Source organism: Haematobia irritans, chromosome 4 (assembly GCF_050003625.1).
Source record: "Haematobia irritans isolate KBUSLIRL chromosome 4, ASM5000362v1, whole genome shotgun sequence".
NCBI classification, from domain to species: Eukaryota; Metazoa; Arthropoda; class Insecta; order Diptera; family Muscidae; genus Haematobia; species Haematobia irritans.
The window spans coordinates 8,873,966-8,900,058 of NC_134400.1; the positions used below are offsets into that span (position 1 = coordinate 8,873,966).

A 26,093-nucleotide genomic window follows, 5' to 3' on the forward strand; every position below is an offset into this window, starting at 1 on the left:
TGTATAAATTTTATAATATTTGCAAATTATGTTTTTTGTTATTGTGTTTTAAGTTTTTAATAATGTTAAAATTGTTGCTGTCGTTTTTGTTTTTCTTTTTTAAGAAATATTGCATTTTTACACATATTCATTTGTATTTAATAATGTACACTTACTAAGCTTAGGTTATGTTTTAGGGGGGTTTCTTGTTTTTTTTTTTTTTTTGGTGTATAGGAAGAGTCTAGAAGGGGGGATTTAGGAATATTTGTCGAAATTTTTGGGGGATTTTCAAAAAATTTTTACACAACTTTTTGTTTTTATTGTATGCAATTATTTTGTTTTTTTTTTCAAAAGGATCTATATGACTATTACTAATTTAAGGGATGAGGGAGGTTGTTTAGTTTTTGTGTTTTATAGATATAGTTGAGGCTTAAAACATATGTAGTTTTATTGTTATTTAGTTTGTTTTTAATATATCTCCTTAATTGCCTTAAAATCTACAATAATTTTATTTGATAAAATTGCTAAACCACCACTTTATAATTCTTCTTTTTCATCATTCATATATTGGCTATTTTTTTGTCATAGTTTTGTTTTACGATTAAATCATTTGTTTTTTACGAAATGCTTTTAATAGCCAATTTGTTTTTTTTTTCTTATATTTTTTTATCATGATTTTAGTTTTATTTTAAGCTATAACTTAATGACTAAGCAGTTACTATATTACAGGGTCCAATGTTACAAACTATCATGGGGGATTTTGTGTTATTTATATTTTCAATATGTTTAATATATATATTTTGTTTTATTCATTACGTTTAATTAGTCAACACTAAATATTAGTAAACAATAATTTATAATAATAATAATAATATTTATATAAACGATCGAGCATTACATTTGTTGGTTTTATTCGTATATTTAATAAGCATAGTTGGTTTATAATTAAATAAATTTAAAAATTGAGTAAAAAAATCAAATAAAAAATATATATGGCCTTTCTAAAAAAATATATAAATGAAAATTATATATGTATATATACATATATTACTAAATATATTAAGGATTTGAGTATATATAGAAAATAATAATAAAAAAATATTGCATAACGTTGTATTATAGAAAAAAATCCATAATATATAAAAACTAAAATGAGTAGTATGGTAACGGGTGTTCCATAATATATAAAAACTAAAATGAGTAGTATGGTAATGGGTGTTCTATCCTGTCAATGTATTGCAAAAATTGTGTCGTATAGACGCTTAAAATCGTTTTGACTTAGTGAAGTCAAATTATTAAACATTTTAATAATAATCAAAAAATATTGAAAGCTTTGACTTGCACACAAATTTTTTTCTGATTCAATCACGAAATTGATTGATCCAATTATTTTTTTAATTTAAATGTCTTCAATCACAGAAACGATAGTATCAATTAAAAAATTAATTGATACTATTAATTTTTGTGATTGATTTTAGTATCAATTAAAAAATTTGTTTGAATCAATTATATTTTTAATTGAATACTTTTTAAAACTCAATTAATTGGGAAAATTTTCGTGAATTTTTTTTCTGTGTGGTGGAATCGTAAATTTATTGATAAAAAATATTTTATTGATTTTTGCCATTGAATTCAATCTCAATTACTTTTTGGAACTACAAAATAATAAAAAAAAAAAAAAATAAAATAAAATGAAAAAAACATATACATTTTAGTTTATTATCGCTATACTAACAAATCTTAAAGAAACTTGCACATTTTTTATTAGAAAAAGTAAAAAAGTTTATACATTTTCAAAACGTTCTTTATCCTAGAAAATATATAAATTATGAAAGTAAGTTTCTCAAGTTGTGTTAGTATAACGACTCTTTGTGTATTGCGTCATGGAGATTTCTGTGGTTAAATGTTATGTTTTAATTTATAGAAGTATATCACAATTGTAAAAATTTGCTTGATTTTCGTTACTTTTTTATTTTATTTTGTTTTTGCTTGATTTCTATGCAATGTCAAATAAAATAAATTTGCTGGAAAATCAAAAATTTTGTTTATATTTTTTTTTGCTTTATTATTATTCGTCTGTTTATTTCTTTTTTTTTTGGTATGAAAATCAGGGAAAACTGACTCTAATATAAGGTATAATGTGTAGAAAATAGAAAGAAATCGTAAAAAAATAAGGCAACAATCAAAATTTTAAAATATGCGGAAATAAGGTAGACATAGAGGATCTTGTGATGATTTAATAATATAAAGAAATCACGGTCATATAATTCAACATTGTTTTTCAAATTTGTATTAATATTTAGTGGAGTGCCATCTCACGAAACATCGATAATTTCCAACCTCAAATTTATTGAATTTGTGTTCGCTACCAATTTTTATGGCTATTTCAAGTTTTACTTTATTTCTAAATTGAAATACACACAGCAATAATATAGTTTGTCTTAAATTACGAAATTAATTGATCCAATTAATTTTTAATTGAAATGTCTTCAATTACAGAAATGATAGTATCAATTAAAAAATTAATTGATTCAATTAAAAATTAAAAGTAAATATTATTAATTTTTGTAATTGATTTTTGTTTCAATTAAAAAAATTGAATTAATTAAATTTTTAATTGAATATTTTTTAAACTCAATTAAGAATTTATTTGATATTATTAATTTTTGTGATTGATTTAATCAATTAAAAAAAAGTTGTTGAATCAATTAATTTTTTAATTGATTTTAATTGGAAAAAATTTCGCGAAATTTTTTTCTGTGAATGGAAAAGATTTTTTTTTTTATTATAGTTTTGGAAGTCAACTGTCTATGGAACATCAAAAGTCTTTTTACATATTTTTTGGTTTTGAAAAAGCTGATTTTTTGACCTATAATATTGGCTAGGTGAACTTTTTTTCCATCCTATACTTTCATTGAAAACTGGCCTTTTGCTATTGTAGTAACCGACTTTGTGTTGATTAATCGAGAGGTTGGTGAAACTGAATATTGCCGTAGAAAATTGATAAGTGGCTCGGTTTTGATTTCGATGGCCTATGGAAGGTCGATACAAGGCTTCGGTTGTTCCACAACAAAAAAATTGATTCAATCACGAAATTAATTGATCCAATTAATTTATAATTGAAATGTCTTCAATCACAAAAATGATCAATTCAAAAATTTATTGAAAGTCAATTAAAAAATTAATTGATACTATTAATTATTGTGATTGATTTTTGTTTCAATTAAAAAATTTGTTGAATCAATTAAATTTTTAATTGAATATTTTTTAACTCAATCAAAACTTTAATTGGAAAACATTTAGTGGACTTTTTTTTAAAGAAAAAATCGATTAATCGACTCTGCTATGCCTAAATCATCACTATATCTTTATCATTCTCTACACCAACAAAATACATAAACAAAACATGAAATTTATTTTTTTTATAACCGTTTTATGTGTGTTTTTTCGTATATATTTATATTTAAAGCTTTTTGTATAATATATAATTTTAGGAGAATTAAAAAAATATTAAAAGAAATATTTTGGTATTTTACAATATAAATGTATTTAATAATAATGTTATTGTTAGGAAAAAAAAGAGAGGAAAAAAAATACCAAAAAAAATTAATACTTTCCATGCTATGGCATTTATTATTAAAAATATAAAATAAAATAAAGTTTTTATGGAAAAGGAAAGTTGTTATTTTTTGGATGTGTTTTGCATATGTAGCTATAGGTCTGTTTTTTTTTTTGTAATAATTATTGTGGACATTTCTCTGTGTGTATTGAGTGTGGAGTTTTGTGTTTGTTTATGTTTTATTATCGATAATTATTATGTTTTAACATTACAATTATTTTTAAGAAGTTTATTTTTCTGTTGTTTTGTGATCTTTTTTAGCTAAGTTTATCTCACATTAAATCGGTTCTTATTTTTGCATTTGAAATACATAAAAACATTTATTTTTATATCATTATTTCTTGCTTAAGATTTGAGATTCTATTTTACTGAGTTTCTTTTATTTTTTGTTTGTTTATCTAAAATGTTTTGGTTTTTTTTTAAGTATGATACAAAACTAAAATATTTAATTTTTTGTATTCTGATTACTATATATGCATTTATGATTTTTTGTTTGTTTCATATATATGTATAAATATCTGTGTATATATCTAGAAAGTTAGATACGGTTTTTATTTTTATGTCACAATTTTTTTTTTACCAAAAATAAGCAATTTCTAAAAAAAAACTAAAGAAATATCTAAGGGATGTTTGGTTATAAGCAAAAAATTATTACAATTTGGAATTATCTGGGAAACATCCCTTTAGAAATCACTTTAATTTTTAGAGATGGTAATGCCATATGTTTTATTGTGACTTAGGGCCAGGGTTCCCCTGCCTTCACGAATGCAATGTTGTTTCTTTTTTAAACTTATATAACTGTGTGATGTCGTGTCGTGTTTTACAATGCCTTTAAATTTAAATTTCTATACAAGTTTTGGTGATGACATTCTCTAATCATTATATGCATTAATATAGTTTTCGAAATATCTTTACATTTCCCAGATTTCTTCGGGAGGGGGAAATCTTTGTCTATGCGATTTTGCTTTTCTTCTTTTGCTTAAGTAGTTCTTAATTTGTGTCTTATATTTTGGATTGGTTTTCTTATTTCGATTTCTTTTTGTTTTGTTTGTTTTTTTAATTAATAATACAAATCATCTTCGGTTAAGTTGCTTACCAAGTCTTTTTTATCGTTATCGTGAAAGTCGTCTTCGATCTCATCTTCATCATATTCTATATCATATGTATTATATTGTTGTTGTAGTTGTTTTTCTTGTGTTCGTTCGTCTTCTTCTTCGTAAAGGTCGTCATTTATATCCAGGTATTCTTCGAAAGCTTCTTTTCACGCTGACATATCTTTTAGTCTTTGTTGATGGCGACTTCTGAGCGACGACCTACTGTGATTGCTGCCAATCTTTCTTCGTTTGCGTTTGGCATCGCGTTGGAAGGCCACATTGCCTGGGTCATCGGCAAGTTGAGGATATTTGTAAATACTATGTATGTCAACTCCAATCCATCCGTCGACATCACCGTGTGATACTAGTTCCTCCTTTTCTTCTTCGGTCCAATCGCCTCGACCTTGGAAACCGGCTGCCACCAATTGTTTCTCCAGTTCCCAAGCTCTTTCTACGGCTCGTTTGTGGGCATGCTTGAGAATGCGGTGCCTTTCTTGTTCGGGATCGACTCCGTATTTAATGATGACCACAGCATCGGGTCCATGTAAACGCAATTCCTTGGCTGCTGAGCCCCCATGATCGGTAATTTCATGTGTTGATATGTTAAACATGCCTCCCAAGCGGCGTAATTCCTCATTGTCATCGCGCAACTTCAATATATTGTCCTTGACAAAATAGAAGACATCCTGATCGTGTATACTGAAGTGTAAGTCCAGGAAATGGGAATTATTAAAGACTGAGGAGACCACATCTTGAACCACACTATTCGAGCCATCAACCACACTGACCAGAGCCCTACCTCCAATGCGTGAGAGTAGGACACCCTCACCAAACACAGCCCGACGATAGCTAACTCTGGGTAGTAGATTACGCATTTTAGGTTCCATTTTCAATAATGGCTTGGGTACGAAATCAAAATCGCTGAACTTCTCATTGGTCTTCTCAACAATGCATTCCAAACCGGAAATTACACCAAAATCTGGAGCTAAAGTGTGAGATTTTATGGATGCCTGGGGATTATATTGAGCCGCCTTGGTATATTTGGAACTCTGCATGTTACTCAAATCATAGCCAAATAATTGCAACCATGATTCTAATTCAATCATGTAATTCTGTTGCTTGCTGGGATTGACGGGATCATTATTGTGATAACGATAGATGAAGACATCCGTGGGATGGGACATTTCGGTAGCCAAAGTTTCCCACAAAGGTGTCATCCATTGTCCTAAGGTGGGATCATATAGGCGACCTTCGGTATATACCAACTTAGTGTGGGGATCCAATAGGCCACCATGGAAATCAATAGGTATAAAGAAGTCAGGATTGGTATCCTTGATAATGCGACCAAAGGGAGTTCTTTTCATTTCCTTGACTATGGCTCCATTCATATCGAAGTAGGCTAAAGGTGAACCATTCTGATCGGTAGCCACATAGAAGCGTTGTTCTCCTGTTTCCACAGCCATCAGCATATCGCGATCATCGTAGAAGAAACGTATGGTCTTTTGTACCTTAGGGAAATGCATGTGGGTCAAGAGCATTGGTGACTTGGGATTGGCATAGTAGTACTGGGTCACATTACCCTTGCTGTCATGCCACGCCACCAAACGGCTGCGATCATCATAGTAGTACCAGGTTTGGAACCGTTCCCTTTCAAAGGCGTGGATCAATTGGCCGCGATTATTGTATCGATATTTCTGCTCTCCATGGCGTACCACAAATCCTCGGGCATCATAATTGTTAAATTCAACTTCGCCCACCTGTATTACACGATCACCTATGTCATAGCCCAAATTGATCTTTTCTCCTTGATCAATAACACCCACCGTGTTGCCATTCTCATCATACAAATATTTCCAGTTATTGGTACCCAAAACTTCCACCACATGACCATCGGCATTGTAGTTGATCTTATCGAAGGCAGTGGAACGGCCAAATGTGGTCTTTTGTGACTTAATGCGATTCCTTAAGTCATAGTCCAATTCCAAACGGAAAACATCAAAACTCTTGATATTCATTAGCACACTCTTGATGCGGCCATGTTGGTCATAATCAATGATGGTGAAGAACTGTTTCGATGAGTCCTGTATCACAGTTCGATTAAAGGCATTGCGTGTTATCTTCAGATCCTGGACCACCTCCAATTGACCCAGATTTTGGCTGAATTTGTAACGTGTTGTAGGCATTTCCTTATCGTCAATGGACATTTCCACTCCCGTCAAACGGGCATTGCCATCGTAGGCATACTTGTAGTGAGCCGAAGCCAAAGAGTTTTTGGAACCAAAACGTAGTTTCTCATCCTTCAAGATACCAGCATGGTATTTAAACTCTCGACGCAATTCGAATCCTGGCTCTTGTACCTCTACAGACTTCACCAAACTGGTAGCCTCTTGGTAAGTGTAGTGAGTACTGGAGAGACCAGCCAGTATGGTTTCCAAGCGACCCGAATTATCATGAACAAAAGCCACTTTGCCAGACTGATGGGGATGGATTTTTGCCAATATTTGTCCTTCATCGTTGTAGAGAATTTCGAAGGGATGACGGTTGATGGGAGAGAAGTACTGGTATTTGAAGAAGCCCAAGGATGTTTGCAATGAAAACGAATGAATATGACCTCTAGGTGTGGTCAGGCTTTGTAGAGCGCCCGCATCATCGTATTGCAAGAGGTAATCTGATTTTCTGGGAGTGGTCACTTTTAGAGGCAATGACCCATACATATCCTTGAAATTATAGAACATGGAGGAACCATCGCCGTATTTGATTTCATTCAAACGTCCATTACGATCGAATGTATAGGCCTCTTGTAAATTACCCCATTTCCAGGTGACCAAACGTCCAAAGCGATCATATTCCAAATCGACATCAGCATAATCACCTGATTGGGGCCGGAAGCTAACAGGTCGGGAGGTGCGATCATAGGTAACATTCAGCAGTTCCTGTTTATCATCAACCAAAACCACAATGGACTGGGTATCACGATCATATTCCAGAGTGAGAACATTGTCACCATTGACACGTAACTTGCGTCCCACCTGGGTAACGGTACGAGGACCCTTATTCAGTTTGCCCTGTTGCAAACGCCTAACAAAGTAACGCCATTCAAAACGATTGGCAAGGTCACCAGCAATTTCTGTACGTTGTTTGGCCGGCACTGGATAACTTTCTCCAATAATAGGACTAATTTCAGCCAAAATGGGATAGGGCACAACTTCCATTTGCAACAAATGACCCCATGGTGTCAAGCTTGTGGTTGAACCATCCATCTCGACCATGGTCTTGGATTCGGCTTCGCCATTTCTCACCACAACCGATGATCCTTGGATCAGCATGGAAATTTCCTTTTGGGCATTTTCGGAAACCTTGACTTGGGCACCTTTTACACTTAAATCGAAGGCCAAATCAATGACACGTCCAGTAGGTGTAACAGCTGAAGTCAAGCGGCCGAATTCGTCGTAGTTGTAGACATACGATCTGCCAGTGGAGTCCAATTTCGTTTTCAGCAAACCAGTGGGACCATGATATTCAAAGGTCACATTATAGTTGTCGGGAGTATTCAATTCATGCAACATTTTCATACGGGTCATTCGCAGACGACATTTCTGCCCTTTCGTGTTTTCAATGGAGTTGACTTGAGAAGTGTAGTCTCGTAACAGGAAGACCTTGTTGCCAGCTGCATCGGTTACCGTGCTCAATTTGCCATTTGATGTATTGACATTGTAGGTGAATACATAGGTAGTTTCTCCAGTCAAAATATTCTTCGTCAAAACGTGTTGTCCAAAACGATTGAAGATGTATATTTCTTGCATATCGGGAGCATAGATCTCATATTCGCGTGATGAACTGGCCTCGGGAATACTGGACATAACAGCTCGTATACGGTAATTGGCTTGATCAGCAATATGAACATGGCCGTCGGGAGTAACAGCTAAAGCGGCAATAGTATTGAATTTAGCGCTGGTGGCCAGGAAATGATCGGCTTCAAAGCAATCGCATCCACGTTCCAAGCAATTGCATTTCGACTCAACTCCAGCAAAAGCAGAAATTCGGCCATTTGTGCCTATGACACGTACGCGATTGATACGTTGCGAATCGCTTTCCGCCACATATAGTTCACCCAAAGGACCAAATGCAATCGATTGAGGCATTACCAATGTGGCATGTGTTGCCAAGTCCGAGTCATATATGAAAGATGAAGTGGCACAGTGCAAAGGACGGCCGGAAATTACTCGCACGCGTCCATCTGGGGTCATGCGCAAAATCATATGGTCATCGATTATATGAAGAGTATTGTCCAAAGGACTCACAGCCAATTCAGTGGGCCAACGTAAATGCATCTCCTCCAGTTTCAAAGTTCCCTCACAAGGTATGGGTTTCCAGTGGGATTTATGCATATGGTTGCCAATCAAGGTACTAACAATGCCATCTCTATCCACCATGCGTATATTGGTTCCATCGGCAAAGTAAAGGATATTATCACTGGATATGGCAATGCCTTTGGGGTAGGCCAATTTGGCATCTTTGGCTAGGGCTCCATCGCCACAATGGGCTTCATCACCGGGTAAACAGCGTTCTCCAGACCCCACTATGGGTTCCCAGTTCTTTTCGGGTTGTGAGTAGTCATTCGTATCTCTTACTCTTATGATTTGATGAGATTCTGGATCAGAGATATAGAGAGTACCATCCAAGGGACTTAAAGCCATGTGGTAACGATAACTGACACGGGTTGCATTCAGTTTCACTACCGTCCTCACAGTACCATCGGTCATAATACGACGTATGTAATTGAAATCACCCACATACAAACTACCATCGGGAGAGGCAGCTAAGGCGACAGGAGCCAATAGACGTTGACGCAAGGCCAAACCATCACAATCCATACATTCCAATGGACGCTGGTGGCCATCACCCATAGTGGTGAGGATAACACGAGGTTTATTCTTCAAATAGATATTGGAGCCATCGCCTTTTTGTAAAATACCCTCATGGAAATTATAACGGTGATGAATATCGAGATTCCATCCGCCCACCTCAGATATGGACATATCATGACCCGACAATTTGGTGGTTTGTATATCCCAAATAATGTCTTTGCAGTCGGTGTATTGATAACCCACCTTGACCACAGCTGTGGTCACACCATACACTCGTTGCCTATAGATATTCAGACGATTCCAGGCATAGGTAAATTTAATTCCAGGATCAGCTTCGAAAACGCGATCAAACAAGATACCCTCAATGGTAATGCGTAGATGGATTAAATGCAATGTCGGTGGTATAGATTCCGGAGTTAATTGAAGTTTTATGGTGGATAGATATCCAGCTGCCCGAGACGAGTGATAGACTAGATTGAGGCCAGTACCTGGTATTTGCAAAGATTCCTGTATGACTTGTGATTCAGCCAATATGGCTGAGCGATCAGGACAAGCCCCCTGGAAGCCATGTTTCCATGAGGCTAACACCACCGGTTTCATTAGATCGTAATCATGTGAGAAACATGTATGTGTAGTGGATGTAACACTCTTCTCTTCGGACATGGACATTACAACGGTATCGATGATAATCACTTCATTCCATGGAACTTGAACGATGCGTGATTGCGGACGGAATGGAGAACGGCCGAATTGCAATGTTACAGCACCTCCACCATTTACCATCAAATCAAACCATCCATCATCACGGGTGAGTGTGAAACCCTCTAGCAGAGTAGTGGTAGATACACGAACTCCCACTAAACCCATGCCCAATGAAGTGACCACACGTCCTCGTATAACAGCAGATCGACTATATAGGGGAGGGAAATAAAAACAAGGCGTAATCATTAGTTTTGAAAGGATTTTGATTTTTGTTTTTTTTTTTCTTATTTATTTCTAACAAGGCTAGCAAGCAATATTTTTTTGTTTACAAAATACAAAGAAAAGAAATATTTTAACGAAAAAAAAAAAAATTCAAAAATTTCACACACACAATAACTTAAAAAATACAAGAACATTTAAGGTTTTACATAAATTCACTTTCTATTTTTTTAATACTAAAATAAACAGTATCAATGAAATTCGTAGATTAATTTTTGTTTTTTTTTGTTTGTTTTGAAACCCAATAGATGTATCCAGGTTTTTAGGTTTAGTAAAAACTATAGCGAATAAACTTGGTCTCCAACAGATTGTTTTCTTATAACACTACCGGTCGATATATATAGTGAATGTAGACGAGAAAAATTTGTGAAATTAAAAAAAAAAATAATGGAGAAAAAAATGTTAAACCAAAATTGTGAGAATTGTTAGGATATTTCGTTAGAATTTCGATAACAACGATTAATATATTTAATGAATGAAAATTGTTTCGTTTTTAACTAATATTAAGAAAGAAATATTAAGTTTTATAAAAATATACCGGAAAAATCTCCGAAAACAAAAACAAATTACCCCCAACAGCTGATGTCAATATGTTTAAATGTAATAATGGCAAGTAAAAAAATACTTAATTTTTATATATATATAAAATCCCTAAATAGCAATAAGTTGGTTATTAATATTGCTAATTTATTAGTGAAGGGATTTAATCTAAAAATAGACCTATTAGCATTAGGTTTTTTCTTTGTGCAGTTGATTCACAATAGACTGCTATTGTCAATATGAGAAACATCAATTTTACATCGGGCTTTTAATTTCCTCTTTGTTTACAATTTTAACCGATTCAATCGAAATTCTTACGTTATATCTTAGATAGAAATAAATTCCGTTAGTAAAAAAAATAAAAATAAAAAAAAAATTAAAAAAAGAATAGTAATTAAGACCAAACAACCAGGAATTATTTTTGTTAGCAGTTAGAAACATATTAGTAAAGTTTTTGTTTTGTAATCTCAAGAAGACCATCTTACCTTGCATTGAAATAATTCCAAAAAATGCTGTTAGTTTTGTTTTTAGAGGTTAGTTTCAATTTCAAACGTTTAGACGAATTATTTGTTTAATTTTTGTTTTATATGCCGATTTTTTTTTGTGAAGTTAGTTAGTTTTAATTTTTTATGATTTTTTTTAATTGTTATTAGGGATGATAATATCAGTTAGATGAGAGCACGCGCGCGTTTTGTATTTTATATTTGTTTTTTTATTAAGAGGGAGAGTTAGGAAGAGAAAAAGAGCAAAGAAAAAATTTTCAACATTAGCAAATGTTTGTTAACCAAAAACCCATGACCAAAAGATAAAATAAAATAAATGTATTTATATATAAATATGAACCCTAGAACCTCTTAAGATTTTGTTCTTTAAAAGTTGTTTTCCCCGCCCATAATTTCTTTAAACCACTAAACATAAAACAAAGGACTTTCTTTTTTTTTATAAAATAAACAAAGGGAGTTTGGTTAAACATTTAAAAGATGAGGAGAGTAATTCGCAGAGGGATTAGGAAGTTTTTTATAGACAAGGTCACAAAACTTAAAACGAATAACATTAAATTTAAGTATATTGAATAAAAGTAAATCAGTTGTTAATTTTTGGAAGAGTGCGACTTGACTTGATTACAATTATTGGCCATTTCGTATTTTTTTATGGGTATGAAAAAATAAATCTTAATATTTTTATGATTTTTGTTTTAATATTTAGTATTTGGTAGAATTCTTGGTAGAATTATCTATACAAAAAATTTTGACAAAATTTTCTATAGAAATAAAATTTTGAAAACAATTGTCTATAGAAATAAAATTTGGACAAAATTTTCTATAGAAATAAAATTTTGACCAAATTGTCTATAGAAAAAAAATGTTGACAAAATTTTCTATAGAAAAAAAAATGTTGACAAAATTTTCTATAGATAAAAAATTGGACAACATTTTCTATAGAAATTAAATTTTGTGCAAAATTGTCTATAGAAATAAAATGTTGACAAAATTTTCTATAGAAATAAAATTTTGACAAAATTTTCTATAGAAATAAAATTTTGACAAAATTTTCGATAGAAATAAAATTTTGACAAAATTGTCTATAGAAATAAAATCTGGACAAAATTTTCTACAGAAATAAAATTTGGATAATATTGTCTATGGAAATAAAATGTTGACAAAATTTCTATAGAAAAAAAATTGACAAAATTGTCTATAGAAATAAAATTTTGATACAATTTTCTATAGATATAAAACTTTGACAAAAATTGAAATTTTTTATTGTGGTAAAATTTTCTTAAAATTTTGGTAGATTATTTTTGGCACGAGTGGCAACCGTGGTCCCATGTTAAATTTATTTCTCTTGATCATTGTGGTTTTTGTCTGGGCGTATTACCTCAATACATTGTATGTATTTTTGACCCATCTGGTGATGATCGTGATGAGTATTTCAAGCCTTTCTCATTCTCTTCGTATTAACAACTGAATTTTTAATCATTTTTTTAAACAAAATTATTTTAATTTAATTTTCCATAACAAAATATTAAGCCCAATTGGTTTTAAGAAACACAAAAAAAAATAATAATAATTATCTAAAATATTTTGAGCCAATATTTTGGAACTTACCTTTCATTGAAAGTTTCCAACTTTGCATAATTCTGTAAACTACTTTCATCGATTAAGAATTTCATGCGTTCAAAGAAGGAAGCGGTTATAGCTGGTGGTTGTTTGCGTAGCAAAACATCGATGGGTTTGGGGGCAGATACACAAAGTTGGGATGTTTTGCAAACATGACTGGCACAGCATTCAGGATCTTCACAATCCACTAAGCCATCTAAGAAAATATAGAAATCAACGCATTATAATCTAGATTCTATGAAGGTTTTCATATTTCTACCTTTGTCATTATCCTTGCTATCGCCACAATTCATTTCTAAGGCAATACCACAATCTGTACCATCCCAGCCTTCATAACAGCGACATTCCCATTGTCCTTCGCCGCTAACACGACACTGACCATGGCCGGAACAAGAGTTGGGACAACCTTCTATTGTACAATGTTTGCCATTCCAACCGGTTACACAAAGGCATGTGCCATTCTTACATTGACCATGCTCATTACATCGGGCATCACATAATTTGGTATTGCAATATTCTCCACCCCAGCCCTCATCACAGGCACAGGCATCACCCACGCATCGTCCATGTTGACCACAATCTAGATCGCATAATTCTTTGGAGCAATCATCTCCACTCCATTTGGGTTCACAGGTACATGTTTGTGAGTCCAGATCGAATGTTCCATGACCCGTACAATCGGGTAGGCATTGTAAAGCATCTTGATCCATGGTAGCACAATCGGGTCCTTTCCAGCCTTTTTTGCAAATGCATGTACCATCGGCACAGAAACCATGTCCAGAACATGTAGGATGAGGGCAATCAACTGCAACGTGGAAAAAAGAAATATTTTAGATGATGATGACTATACTGATTAGAACTTAGAACTTTTCGTTCTAAGGTTTTAGCAAAATGGACCGAGGGAATAATTCGGTATTAAAAAATATACACATATTTTTTTTTGAACAAAAGACATTCTAAATTAAAATTTTAATATCCACTTATGTACAAAGTCTCTTTGCAAATCACTTCTACACAGAAAAAAAATATTTTTGTCTTCAATCACGAAATTAATTGATTCAATTATTTTTTAATTGAAATGTCTTCAATCACAGAAATGATTGTATCAATCACCAACGTTAATTACAAAATTAATTGCTCTAATTAAAAAAATTAATTGATACAGTTAATTTCTGTGAGGGATTTTTTTTTCAATTAAAAAATTTGTTGAATCAATTAAATTTTCAATTGAATTTTTTTAAAATTCAATTAAAATTTTAATTGGAAAACTTTTGGTGATATTTTTTTCTGTGTACCTTTCAAGTGTTAGATTTTGTTATCCTAACCAATATAATCATACATCTATGATTATATTATAGCCGGATCACGGTTGCCATAGTTTGTAAAATTCTACCAAAACTGGTGGATTTTTTACTGTTTGGTAGATTGATAGAATTGTTTATAGTTTGGTAGGTTTAGCAAAATACACCTCTCCCACTAAGAGATAATTCACAAATCTTGCATAGAAATAAAATTTTGACAAAATTTTCTATAGAAATAAAATTTTGACAAAATTTTCTATAGGAATAAAATTTTGTATAGAAATAAAATTTTGACAAAATTTTCTATAGAAATACAAATTTGACAACATTTTCTATAGAAATGCAAATTTGACAAAATTTTCTATAGAAATAAAATTTTGACAAAATTATCTATAGAAATAAAAATTTGACAAAATTTTCTATAGAAATACAAATTTTGACAAAATTTTCTATAGAAATAAAAATTTCGAAAAAATGTTGTATAGACATCAAATTTTGATAAAATTTTCTATAGAAATAAAATTTTTACAAAGTTTTCTATAGAAATACAAATTTGACAAAATTTTCTATAGAAATAACATTTTTACAAAATTTTCTATAGAAATAAAATTTAGACAAAATTTTCTATAGAAATAAAATTTTACGAAAAATTTTTATAACAATAACATTTTGAGAAAATTTTTTATAGAAATAAAATTTTTTAGTTTGGTAGTTTTCTCTAAATTTTGTTAGATAATTTTTGGATCGGGGGGCAACCGTGCGTCTGAGTCAAAAATTTACTGTCAACAGCCGCCGACAAAAATGGGTCGGCTCCATTCTCAGATGTGGGCAGTATAACATAGATTTATAAGAAAATATATATTAGTTAAGACGAAAACAAAATTAATTTAACATTTACAGAAATAAATAATAATTCGTTTCCTCTTATTGGATATAACATACAAAAAAAAATAAATAAAATAAAAGAAATCATAGATACACAAATTAATTGATCCATAATTTTTTAATTGAAATGTCTTCAATCATAGAAATGATAGTATCAATTAAAAAATTAGTTGAAAGTCAATTAAAAAATTAATTGATATTATTAATTTTTGTGATTGACTGTTGTTTCAATTGAAAAAATTGTTGATTCAATCAACTCAACTAAGACTTTAATTGAAAAAAAAAATTGTTCTGTGTAGGAATTTGTTGTCCAATCTATGATTTTTAATTTTGAGTTTAAACATAAAATTGTGGAAGACTTTGATATATAATCGATAGCGATTTATATACACAATGTTTATGAAAAATTTTTAAAAATAATTCAAAATTAACAAATATCTTAAATATTAATTTCCTAGCAAAATTATGAAAATCGGTTTTCACCACGCTTTATATATGATATGTATATGGTTTTACCTTCTTCACAGAATTTTCCTTTGTAGCCACGCATACATTGACACTTTCCACTGACACAATGACCATGGCCATTACAATCGGCCACCTCACATTCATCGTGACGTAATGAACACTCTTTACCCTTCCAGCCGGGATTACAAATACATTCACCATTTATATATTCACCATGCTGGGAACACAATACCGGGCAAACGCTTTCGCTACAATCATCACCGCCAAAACCAGGATTACACTGGCAGTGGCCAAGCAAACACTGTCCATTGCCAGAACAACCATTTGGACAATTTTGAGTCATATCTTCGGCAATTGTGGCATAAAAAGTAATTTCCTGTGCATCACCATCATCGTTGTACAGTGAAACGAACCAATGACCTGGTTCCATATAACGGGTAACTTCACGCGTTATCGATTGCTGTTGTCAGATTGTATTGTAATCGACGATAGTCATATGTTCGATGATGTATGTACGCAAATCCCGTCCGTCCGCAAGATATGATTGATTGAGTAGGAAATGTGTAACGGTAATGAAGAATGATAGTGTTTTTTTGTGTTGTGTTGGTGATATATGTGTGTATATTTGATATGGCGGCCAGATGCGCATGAGTGTTGGTTTATATATATAGGTGTGAGGATGAGGGTGTATGTTTGGTTTTGATTTGTGAAGAGGAAGCATGAAAATACACAAAAAAGACAAAAAAACACAAACGATTAGGTGGTTAATTTAAGCAGAGTTTTAGTAAAACACCCAATAAAACAACACAATCACCCCTTTATTTGAACCTCACCAAATTATTTCTATTCTAGGGGAAAACCAAAGTTCAAAATATACTTACATGTGCTGATCGGGTAGATCGTGTACTGGCACTGAAACCACTCAATACTTCTTTGAAATGATATTGGGTATGTGTGGGTAAAGCATTGCGTCGGCCATAAACTCCTATTGAGGCTCCTCGTGGTATGGTATAATCGAATTTGACATATGCTGGTTCCGACTGATAGAACTGCATATTCCAATAGCTATAGGGTTGTATTTCCTTGGTTAATTTTTGACCCAATGTTATCTGACCAAAGGTTGTACCATCTGGTGGGAAACTACGAGCTGGGAAAGTTCGTGCTCCTTTATAAATTCGCACACACAAAGCGCAACGGAGGGGTGAGGAAAAGAAAACGAAATATTGCAATTTATTGGGGTTAGTAAGTTTGTAAATTGTTATACATACATAGACCATAATTGATATACAATAGATTTAATAAACATAAACCTTTGAGAAAATTCATCTCATTTCATCAAAGAAAAATATTTGAAAATGATTTGAATTTAAATATTTTTCAAAGGTTAGTATTTATTACGAATAATTATACCCGAAAATGACTTGAATTCAAATTTTTTTCAAAGGTTAGTGTTTATTACGAGTAATTATACCCGAATATGATATTGAAGTATATTTGTCGATTTTTACAAAGTTTTTTTTTATAATTAGAGTAATATTTTCATAATATTTTTGGGAATGTAGTATGAGATTTGTTCCCTTTTCATGACTTCATTAATGCCTGTCCATGATAGTGTAAATGTGATTTCTGTTAGAGATGTAAAAAATTAGTTCATTAACTAAAATGATTTTGTTGTGGTTAATTTGAATTAATGAAATGTATGATGTAGTAAATAAAAAATTGTCCAAATGAATGTATAAATAAATTTTAGAAATCCTGTTGCTGTCGCTAATATTATGCTTTTTGTCTTCCATTTGTATTCTGGAATAAAACTTGCTTGATTTCGATATTCTTCAATGACGAAATAAATTAATCAATGTTTTTTAAGGATAAATCCATATTTGTCATAATTTACTATCTTTTTCGACTTATTTGACTCATGTAAAAAAAAATTTGTTATTGATATTAAACTGCTGGGATTTAACAGAGTATAATAACATTGAAAAAAAAAAAAGAAACAATAAATATACTTTTCCAGCATCGAATCATTAGTTTCTAATATTATCGCAAGTCAGCAATAGTTTTTGCTTAATGTAACTAAGTAAGTTTCAGTGGCTCTTTATGAATGAAATAAAATTAGGTCCTACTTGAATTTATCGATATACCACTTGCTGACATACCGCACACAAAAAAATTTTTTTTTCTGATTCAATCACGAAATTAATTGATTCAATTAATTTTTTAATTAAAATGTCTTCAATCACAGAAATGATTGCATCAATAAAAACATTAATTGATACTATTAATTTTTGTTTCAATTAAAAAAATTCGTTGAATCAATTAAATTTTTAATTGAATATTTTTCAAAACTCATTTAAAATTTTAATTGAAAAAATTTTCGTGATTTTTTTTTCTGTGAGTTATCCAGATTTAACCAAAAACAGAAAAATTATATTTTATCTTCAATTACGCAATTAATTGATCCAATTAATTTTTAATTAAATTTTCTTTAATACTTAACACAAATGTTTTTTTCTCTGCTGCAATCATTGAAATGTCTTCAATCGCGAAAATGATAGTATCAATCACAGTTTTAATTGGAAATTATTGTTTGAATAAAAAAAAATTAATTGATCCAATTAATTTTTTTCATTGAAATGTCTTCAATCGCGAAAATGATAGTATCAATCACTGTTTTAATTGGAAATTAAAAAATACTTGATTAAAAAAGCAAATTTCAATTAATATTTTAATTGATTCAATTAAGAATTTCATTGACGTTGATTGAAAAACTCAATTAATTTTTTCATTAAAAACGTAACTATTTTCAATTACTTTACTTCAATTACTTAACTGACTTACCCCCATTTTCAGGAAGCTCCGTTAGTGCTACGTTAGCTAACGAACTTTTAAACCGTACTATGGACATGTCTGTCATCTTGTCTATATAATTCATATACCAGTTAGGAACTTAACTGCTAAAAATTTTTCAGTTAAAGTTGACCGGAGAGAAGAAATTTCGATTTTACTTTCTGCTAACTGGGAGTTAAAGTCTAACGGAGATACATGAAAATGGCCGTTAATATTTTTAGTTTGATTAAAAAATTGATTGTTTGAAATAAATTTTTAGTTAAAAATTTGAAAAAAATTTCGATCGTTTTTTTATGTGATTTAGTCTTCCGAATATAATTAAAAAGTTAATTGTATCAATTAATTTTTAAATTTTAAATCATTGACTTACAGTTTCTATCTTGATTAAAAAATTAATTGTATCAATTATTTTATTAATCGAAAATATTTTCCACTTCAATCAACTTTTTAATTGGAAATATTTTGGTGATATTTTTTTTTCTGTGTTGAAATGATAATATCAATCACCAATGAAATGAAATCAATGAAAAAATTAATTGATCCAATACAAAAAATTAATTGATTCAATTAGTTTTTGTGATTAATTTTTATATTAATTAAAAAATTAGTGTAATTGAAATTGAATTAAAATTTTTATTGGACAAATTTTGGTGTTATTTCTCTCTCTCTAGATGACACCAAAAACAATGTCCTCTATGCAACTCTGTATGAGAGGTCGTTATTCTCTCTGTCAAATTCAGTATTTGCAGAAAAAATATCAAAAAAAAAATTACCAATTAAAATTTTAAATGAATTTAAAAAAACTCAATGAAAAATTTTATTGATTCACATAGTTAAAATAAAAAATAACAAAAAAGAAGATAAATTAATTTTTTATTTGAAACAATTAACTCTTTAATTGATGTTGGTTATTGCTAATATCATTTCCACGATTGATGAAATTCCAAGTAAACATTAATTGGATCAAATAATTTAGTGATTGAAAACAATATCTTTTTCTGTGTTGCATGGTGTTTTGTGCACAGTACAGAGTACTGTTGACGTGAAGAATTCGGTTACAATGAAAAAATTAAATCAGCAGACTTTATATCGCTACCTTAAAGCCAATTTATTCTAATTAAATAGTAGGCCTGTTTTCTTTTAGTACTGAATGCAACTTTTGTATGAGCTTTCCAGAAAATCGTTGCCCTGGTTTTCTATACAGAATATCTCATTAGTGCAAGTCGCGTCGGTGTTGCTAGATTGCATTTTGATAAAGTGACGTTTTTCGATTCACAATAGCAACTTATTGTGACTAATTTGTCGAATGGCATAAAATTCAAAGTGGTATAGTGTCAAAAAAATAATTACAACAGTAATTATGGTATTTATTGCTATTGCATTCAATTCATTAAAAATGTAAAATTTCGCTTGTTTTCTGTTATTGTTTTTAAACAGCTGATGTCAGTGTTGCATATTTTTGGAGATGTCCTCGATAAACGAGTACGCTGTTTTCTTTTAGTCCTTCACGGCTTAGGCTATCCAGTACTAAAAGAAAACAGCCCTAGTAATTGTGAGGAGTTTCCATGAATGAATGATATTTATGTTGTTTTTGATGAATAGCCAATACTTTCTTGAAATAGGGTGATGTGATATGGAATGATAAAAATTTTTTCAATGACTTTGTGGTGAAAAATTCATATGTATATTTACAATGTAAAAGTATAAAAAAATAAATAAAATAAAAATATTAAAAAAAATAGTAATTAGTTGTTTAGTATTGCATTTTTTTTTTAGTAGGAAGGTTAGTCCAGTTTAGTATTTAAAAATGTAAAAAAATAAAAAAAATACAAATCACCTTCAAGTATAAGTATAGGCATAACATCAGGACATGCAAACTTTTCACCATTACTGTTATTATAAGAATTAGTTATAGCATTGCCATGCGAAAGGGTATTAGGAGCAGTTGTCATATTATCGTCAGGCATATTAGTAGATGTCCCATCACTAACATTTATGTTATCATCTCTAACAGTAGTATCCTCATTATTTGGCAAATAAGTGCTTGTAGTAGTGACAGATAAAATGCTTGTTTTGGCAGTTGGTGATATATGCCTGATATTTTGCATTGTGTCATCGACTGATGTAGATGGCATAGTGGATATTGTAAATATGTCATTGTCAAAGTCATTATTGTCGAAGGTATTTCTGGAAGAAGTGTCCACTGTTGTATAGTCCATTGAAGATGTCTGACTGGTACTTGTAAAGAGATCACATGAACAGATAGGACATTCTGGTATCGGTGGAGGAGGTTCGGGTATGCAATAGGATGGACTTGTTATAGTTTCTTCTGGATTATTTACCAAAGGTAAGATCTTACTATTGGATGAGTCTACACTTTCTTCCATTTTTGGCGGAAACTTTTTAACCAATTCTGCTGGTGGTAATTGATCATGGGTCAATACCTGTTTGATATTTTGTATTTCTCCATTTTCTTGAAAAGCTGGTATATCCACATGTAGGGTATACATATTGCCTGATCCATCATTTGTGCCTATGGTCAAATTAACTACGATACGTTTATCAACTGCTGCATGAGGAATTATCTCGGCCTTCCAGGGTTTCAAGGTATTAATTTCCTGTATTCTTTCCGGGGCTGAAGTAATTGGTTGGTCATAGTTGGCAGTTGTAGGATTTTGTTTTATTTTGGGATAACCAAATCTTCTTTGCCATTCCTCTTCACGATTGATAACCTCATTCCAATGTTTGCTATAATCTCCCATGGATTGTGGAAGATTTTGAATATTTTGGGTGTTACTTTGAGGTTTACCCCTAGGACTTTTATCGAATGTTATTGTCTTGTAGATTTCATCTTCAGAGGAATGGGTTTTTTCTAGCTTCACAATATCTATGTCATCCATTTCCATAAATCCATTGTGGGCATTCAAGGGTAACAGGCCATCATTTAGCATTAGACTCTCCAAAGAATTTTCGGGTACTTGAAGAATATCATTGGCCGCAGACCTTCTATTATGTACATTGAATATCTTCAAATTTTTCTCATTTGGGAATATTTTTTGTGTCAAGCTTTTGGCAAGTTCTTCTGCTTCTGCTTTTGGCGGCGGCGGTCGTGATGATGGTGTTGAATAAATGTCATCATTGATGTCAGATAAATGATGGCTATTAAATGTCATTGAATCAATGTTGTCAGTATGCTGAACCTTGTTAGGAGGAGCATGGTTGCGTTCACGATTGATTCGAAAATTATTGTCAACTTTATCATTTTTATCATCATCGGCAACATTATGGGTGTCATCATTTTGAGTAGATTTGCTATTGCCATTCAGCTCAGTTCCAGGGGGAACATTTTTATGGCCTACTTCTTCTAGACCATCATTCTCATCATCATTATCATTATTTACATTCCTTTTACTCCATAAATATGGTGTATTTATGATGGAGCCATCAATTATGTTATCGATATTTTGTTGTTTGAAATGTAATGTTGACACTTTCATTGTGGCATTTGTCAATGATTCATTAGGAGTATTGCCAGATTGTTCTATTGCTTGAAATGGTAGAAATTCAGCAGAATCTTCTGGTGCTATTAGGATCTCTTCTTCGTCATAAATATAGTTTTCAAATATGGTAAAAGCTTTAGTAGTTGCCTGAGGATATTCAGATGTGGTATAAAGTTGTGCGCCATCATCACCATCTTTAAGGAAGTCTTTATTGATATCATTTGAAAGTTGTAAGACTTGTTCTTGGCCGTTGCTTATCATATTATCAGGATTGTTTCTTTCCTTATTATCCTTATTGTCATTATTTTGATTGTGACTTAATATGTTATTGATTTTCAAAGTTTTCTCATCGTCATTATTCGATGATATGACCGGCAAAGATGTCGAAGACATCCCAACTTCTGGCACAACAGATTGTTGCGACTCATTCACCTCGGTGGAGGATAAAGTTCCATCCAACAGTTGTGACTCTTCTTCATCATCATTCTCTTTGATATAGCTATTGTCATAATTACTTTTTATCACTAAAACATTACCATCTCCCATATTTTCATTTATTTCATCCATTTCATTGAAGTCGTCTCCACCAGTTTTCAGAGTCACTGCTGCTGCTACCATGTCCTTGTCTTCACTCGTATTGACTTTATTGTCATAAATTGTTTGTGTATTTGGCAAATCCATTGTATCACCATTTACCCTGCTACTGCTGTAGTATTCATCAAACTCTTCTTCATCTTCTTGAGCTACAACCACTCCAGTAGTGTCATCATCTTCTGGTGGCATATCTACTTCGTCTTTTTTCTTAATTAAGTGCTCGAAAGTTTGTGCTGGCAATGACGATGAGGATAAACTTCGTCGATATCTTTGTTTCTGCGACATATTTTGTTTTTCAAGGTATGGTGGCATTTCCGTAAGGCTAATGGAGTTTTCGTTGCGCGGTATGGTTTGGTTGTTTTCTCCAATATCATATGCATACTTTTGATTATTTCCCACATCAATATCATCTATTACCAAGGGGTCTGTGTCTAAATATAATATAGTAATAAGAGTTTTTTTTAAAGCAATAGCCCTAAGAGGATGTCCTTTGAAAGTTGAAACTTCGCTTCAAATATATCCTAAAGTTTACTTATAAAATGAACCAGTTGACAAGAAACTATAAAAGATTTATTTTTTTGTTTGTTTCAGAGAAACCTCAACTAGAAGAAGCTCGTTACAAAAAGACAGGTAGGTAACTTTTACAAAAACAAAACAAGTATGTAGGGCTATAGAAAATTTATCGAAATTTTATTTTTATAAAAAATTTTTGCAAAATTTTATTTCTACAGAAAATTTTTGCAAAATTTTATTTCTATAGAAAATTTTGTCAACATTTTATTTCTATAAAAATTTTTTGCAAAATTTTATTTCTACAGCAAATTTTTGCAAAATATTATTTCTATCGAAAATTTTGTCAAAATTTTATTTCTATAAAAAATTTGTCAAAATTGTATTTCTAGAAAAAAATTTTGCAACATTTTATTTCTATAGAAAATTTTTGTAAAATTTTATTTTTACAAAAAATTTGTGCCAAATTTTATTTTTATAAAAAAATTTTGCAAAATTTTATTTCTATAGAAACTTTTTGAAAAATTTTATTTCTATAGAAAATTTTATTTCTATAAAAAATTTTGTCAAAATTTTATTTCTATAAAAACTTTCGTCAAAATTTTATTTCTATAGAAAATTTTTGTCAAAACTTTGTTTCTATAGAAAATTTTTGTCAAAATTTTATTTCTATAGAAAATTTTTGCAAAATCTTATTTCTATAGAAAATATTTGCAAAATTTTATTTCTATAGAAAAAATTTTATTTCCATAGAAAATTTTCTCAAAATTTTATTTCTATAGAACATTTTCTAAACATTTTGTCAAAATTTTATTTCTATAGAAAATTTTCTATAAAAAATTTTTGCAAAATTTTATTTCTATAGAACATTTTTGTAAAATTTTATTCCTATAGAAAATTTTGTCAAAATTTTATTTCTATAGAAAATTTTTGTCAAAATTTTATTTCTATAGAAAATTTTTGCAAAATTTTATTTCTATCAAAAATTTTTGTAAAATTTTATTTCTATAGAAAATGTCAAAATTTTATTTCCATAGAAAATTTTTGCAAAATCTTATTTCTATAGAAAATATTTGCAAAATTTTATTTCTATAGAAAAAATTTTATTTCCATAGACAATTTTTTCAAAATTTTATTTCTATAGAACATTTTCTAAACATTTTGTCAAAATTTTATTTCTATAGAAAATTTTCTATAAAAATTTTTTGCAAAATTTTGTCAAAATTTTATTTCTATAGAAAATTTTTGTAAAATTTTATTTCTATAGAAAATGTCAAAATTTTATTTCCATAGAAAATTTTTTGCAAAATTTTATTTCTATAGAAAATTTTGTCAAAATCTTATTTCTATATAAAATTTTTGCAAAATTTTATTTTTATAAAAAATGTTTGCAAAATTTTATTTTTATATTTTCAAAATTTTATTTCCATAGAAAATTTTTTGCAAAATTTTATTTCTATAGAAAATTTTGTCAAAATTTTATTTCTATATAAAATTTTGTCAAAATCTTATTTCTATATAAAATTTCTGCAAAATTTTATTTCTATTGTACATTTTTGCAAAATTTTATTTCTATAGAAAATTTTTGCAAAATTTTATTTCTATAGAACATTTTTGCAAAATTTTATTTCTTTCTAAAGAAAATGTTCTCAAACTTTTATTTTGCTCAATAATTTATTTCTATAGAAAATTTTCACTGTTTTTTTTTTTTTGAGTGTAGTTCCTAGAGAATTTCATAAAAATTCCGATTTTTTCTAAAATCCTTTAATCTTCTTTAAATATATTTATTTGTATAGCTAAACTGTGTGTTCTTTAAGTTCATCACTTCATGAAATTTTGGACAGGGTTGTTTCTATTGACATTCTATCTCACTCGTATTCAAGGGAAGTTTTCTATATAAAAAAGGTAGTTGCAATAATATAGCAGGGGGATATTTTCAATTCTGCTGTTAGAATACGAGTGATAATAGCGGTGGTGGCGTGGCGATGGTAGTGGTGGTGGTGTTAATATTTTCAGCCATTCTCTCAAAGCAGACACCTTAAAGACGTTTAAGATTTCACGGTTTAATTATGCGAGAGAAATGTATTTATAACTAGATTATTTCCTTTAACTAAATGATGGCAACAATAAAAACAACGTCCATATAAACTGTATTGTATTGGGGACATTACAGGGAGAGAGAGTGAGAAAAAAATTTATAAAATTATGGGAGCAGAGATGGAGGCTTGAAGTATTTTCACATTAAAATTTCATTTCCAGGAATTGTGATTTTTTCAAAGGGGGATAAATTTATATAATATCAGTAAAGGTGACTTTAATTATATTTGAATTTAGTCTAAGGGAAAAGAATTTATCTATTGAGATAAAACTGTGGCCGGAAAAAGAAAAAACTTTCACGAGAATTTTTCCAATTAAAGTCTTAATTGAGTTTTAAAACATATTCAATTAAATATTTAATTGATTTAACACATTTTTTAATAGAAACAAAAATCAGTCACAAAAATTAATAGTATTAATTAATTTTTTAATTGGATCAATTAATCTTTTAATTGACTTTCAATCAATTTTCCAATTGATACCATCATTTCTGTGATTGGAGACATTTCAATTAAAAATTAATTGGATCAATTAATTTCGTGATTGAATCACAAAAATTTTTTTGGTGTGTACATCAATTAATTGAAAGTCAATTAAACAATTTATTGATCCAATTAAGAAGTTAATTGATACTATTAATTTTGTGATTGAATTACAAAATGAATCCATAAAATTTTTAATTGGATA

General features: G+C 30.3%; 1 protein-coding gene across 2 annotated transcripts in view; it reads right to left on the reverse strand.

Moving 5' to 3' along the window:
* Positions 1–3,391: 3,391 nt before the first annotated feature.
* The window catches only part of Ten-m (teneurin transmembrane protein Ten-m), a 394,884-nt gene continuing 372,182 nt past the window's right edge, over positions 3,392–26,093 (reverse strand). Inside the window, exons 5-10 of one of the 2 annotated variants that reach the window (XM_075305334.1) lie at positions 20,543–23,230; positions 16,737–17,020; positions 15,904–16,315; positions 13,461–14,006; positions 13,190–13,397; positions 3,392–10,470 (exon numbers count right to left, since the gene is read on the reverse strand). In XM_075305334.1, coding sequence (XP_075161449.1) covers positions 4,860–10,470; positions 13,190–13,397; positions 13,461–14,006; positions 15,904–16,315; positions 16,737–17,020; positions 20,543–23,230 — 9,749 coding nt within the window. In that variant the 3' untranslated portion in view covers positions 3,392–4,859. The remainder of the gene's footprint in view (positions 10,471–13,189; positions 13,398–13,460; positions 14,007–15,903; positions 16,316–16,736; positions 17,021–20,542; positions 23,231–26,093) is intronic. The other variant, XM_075305335.1, reaches the window with a different exon arrangement.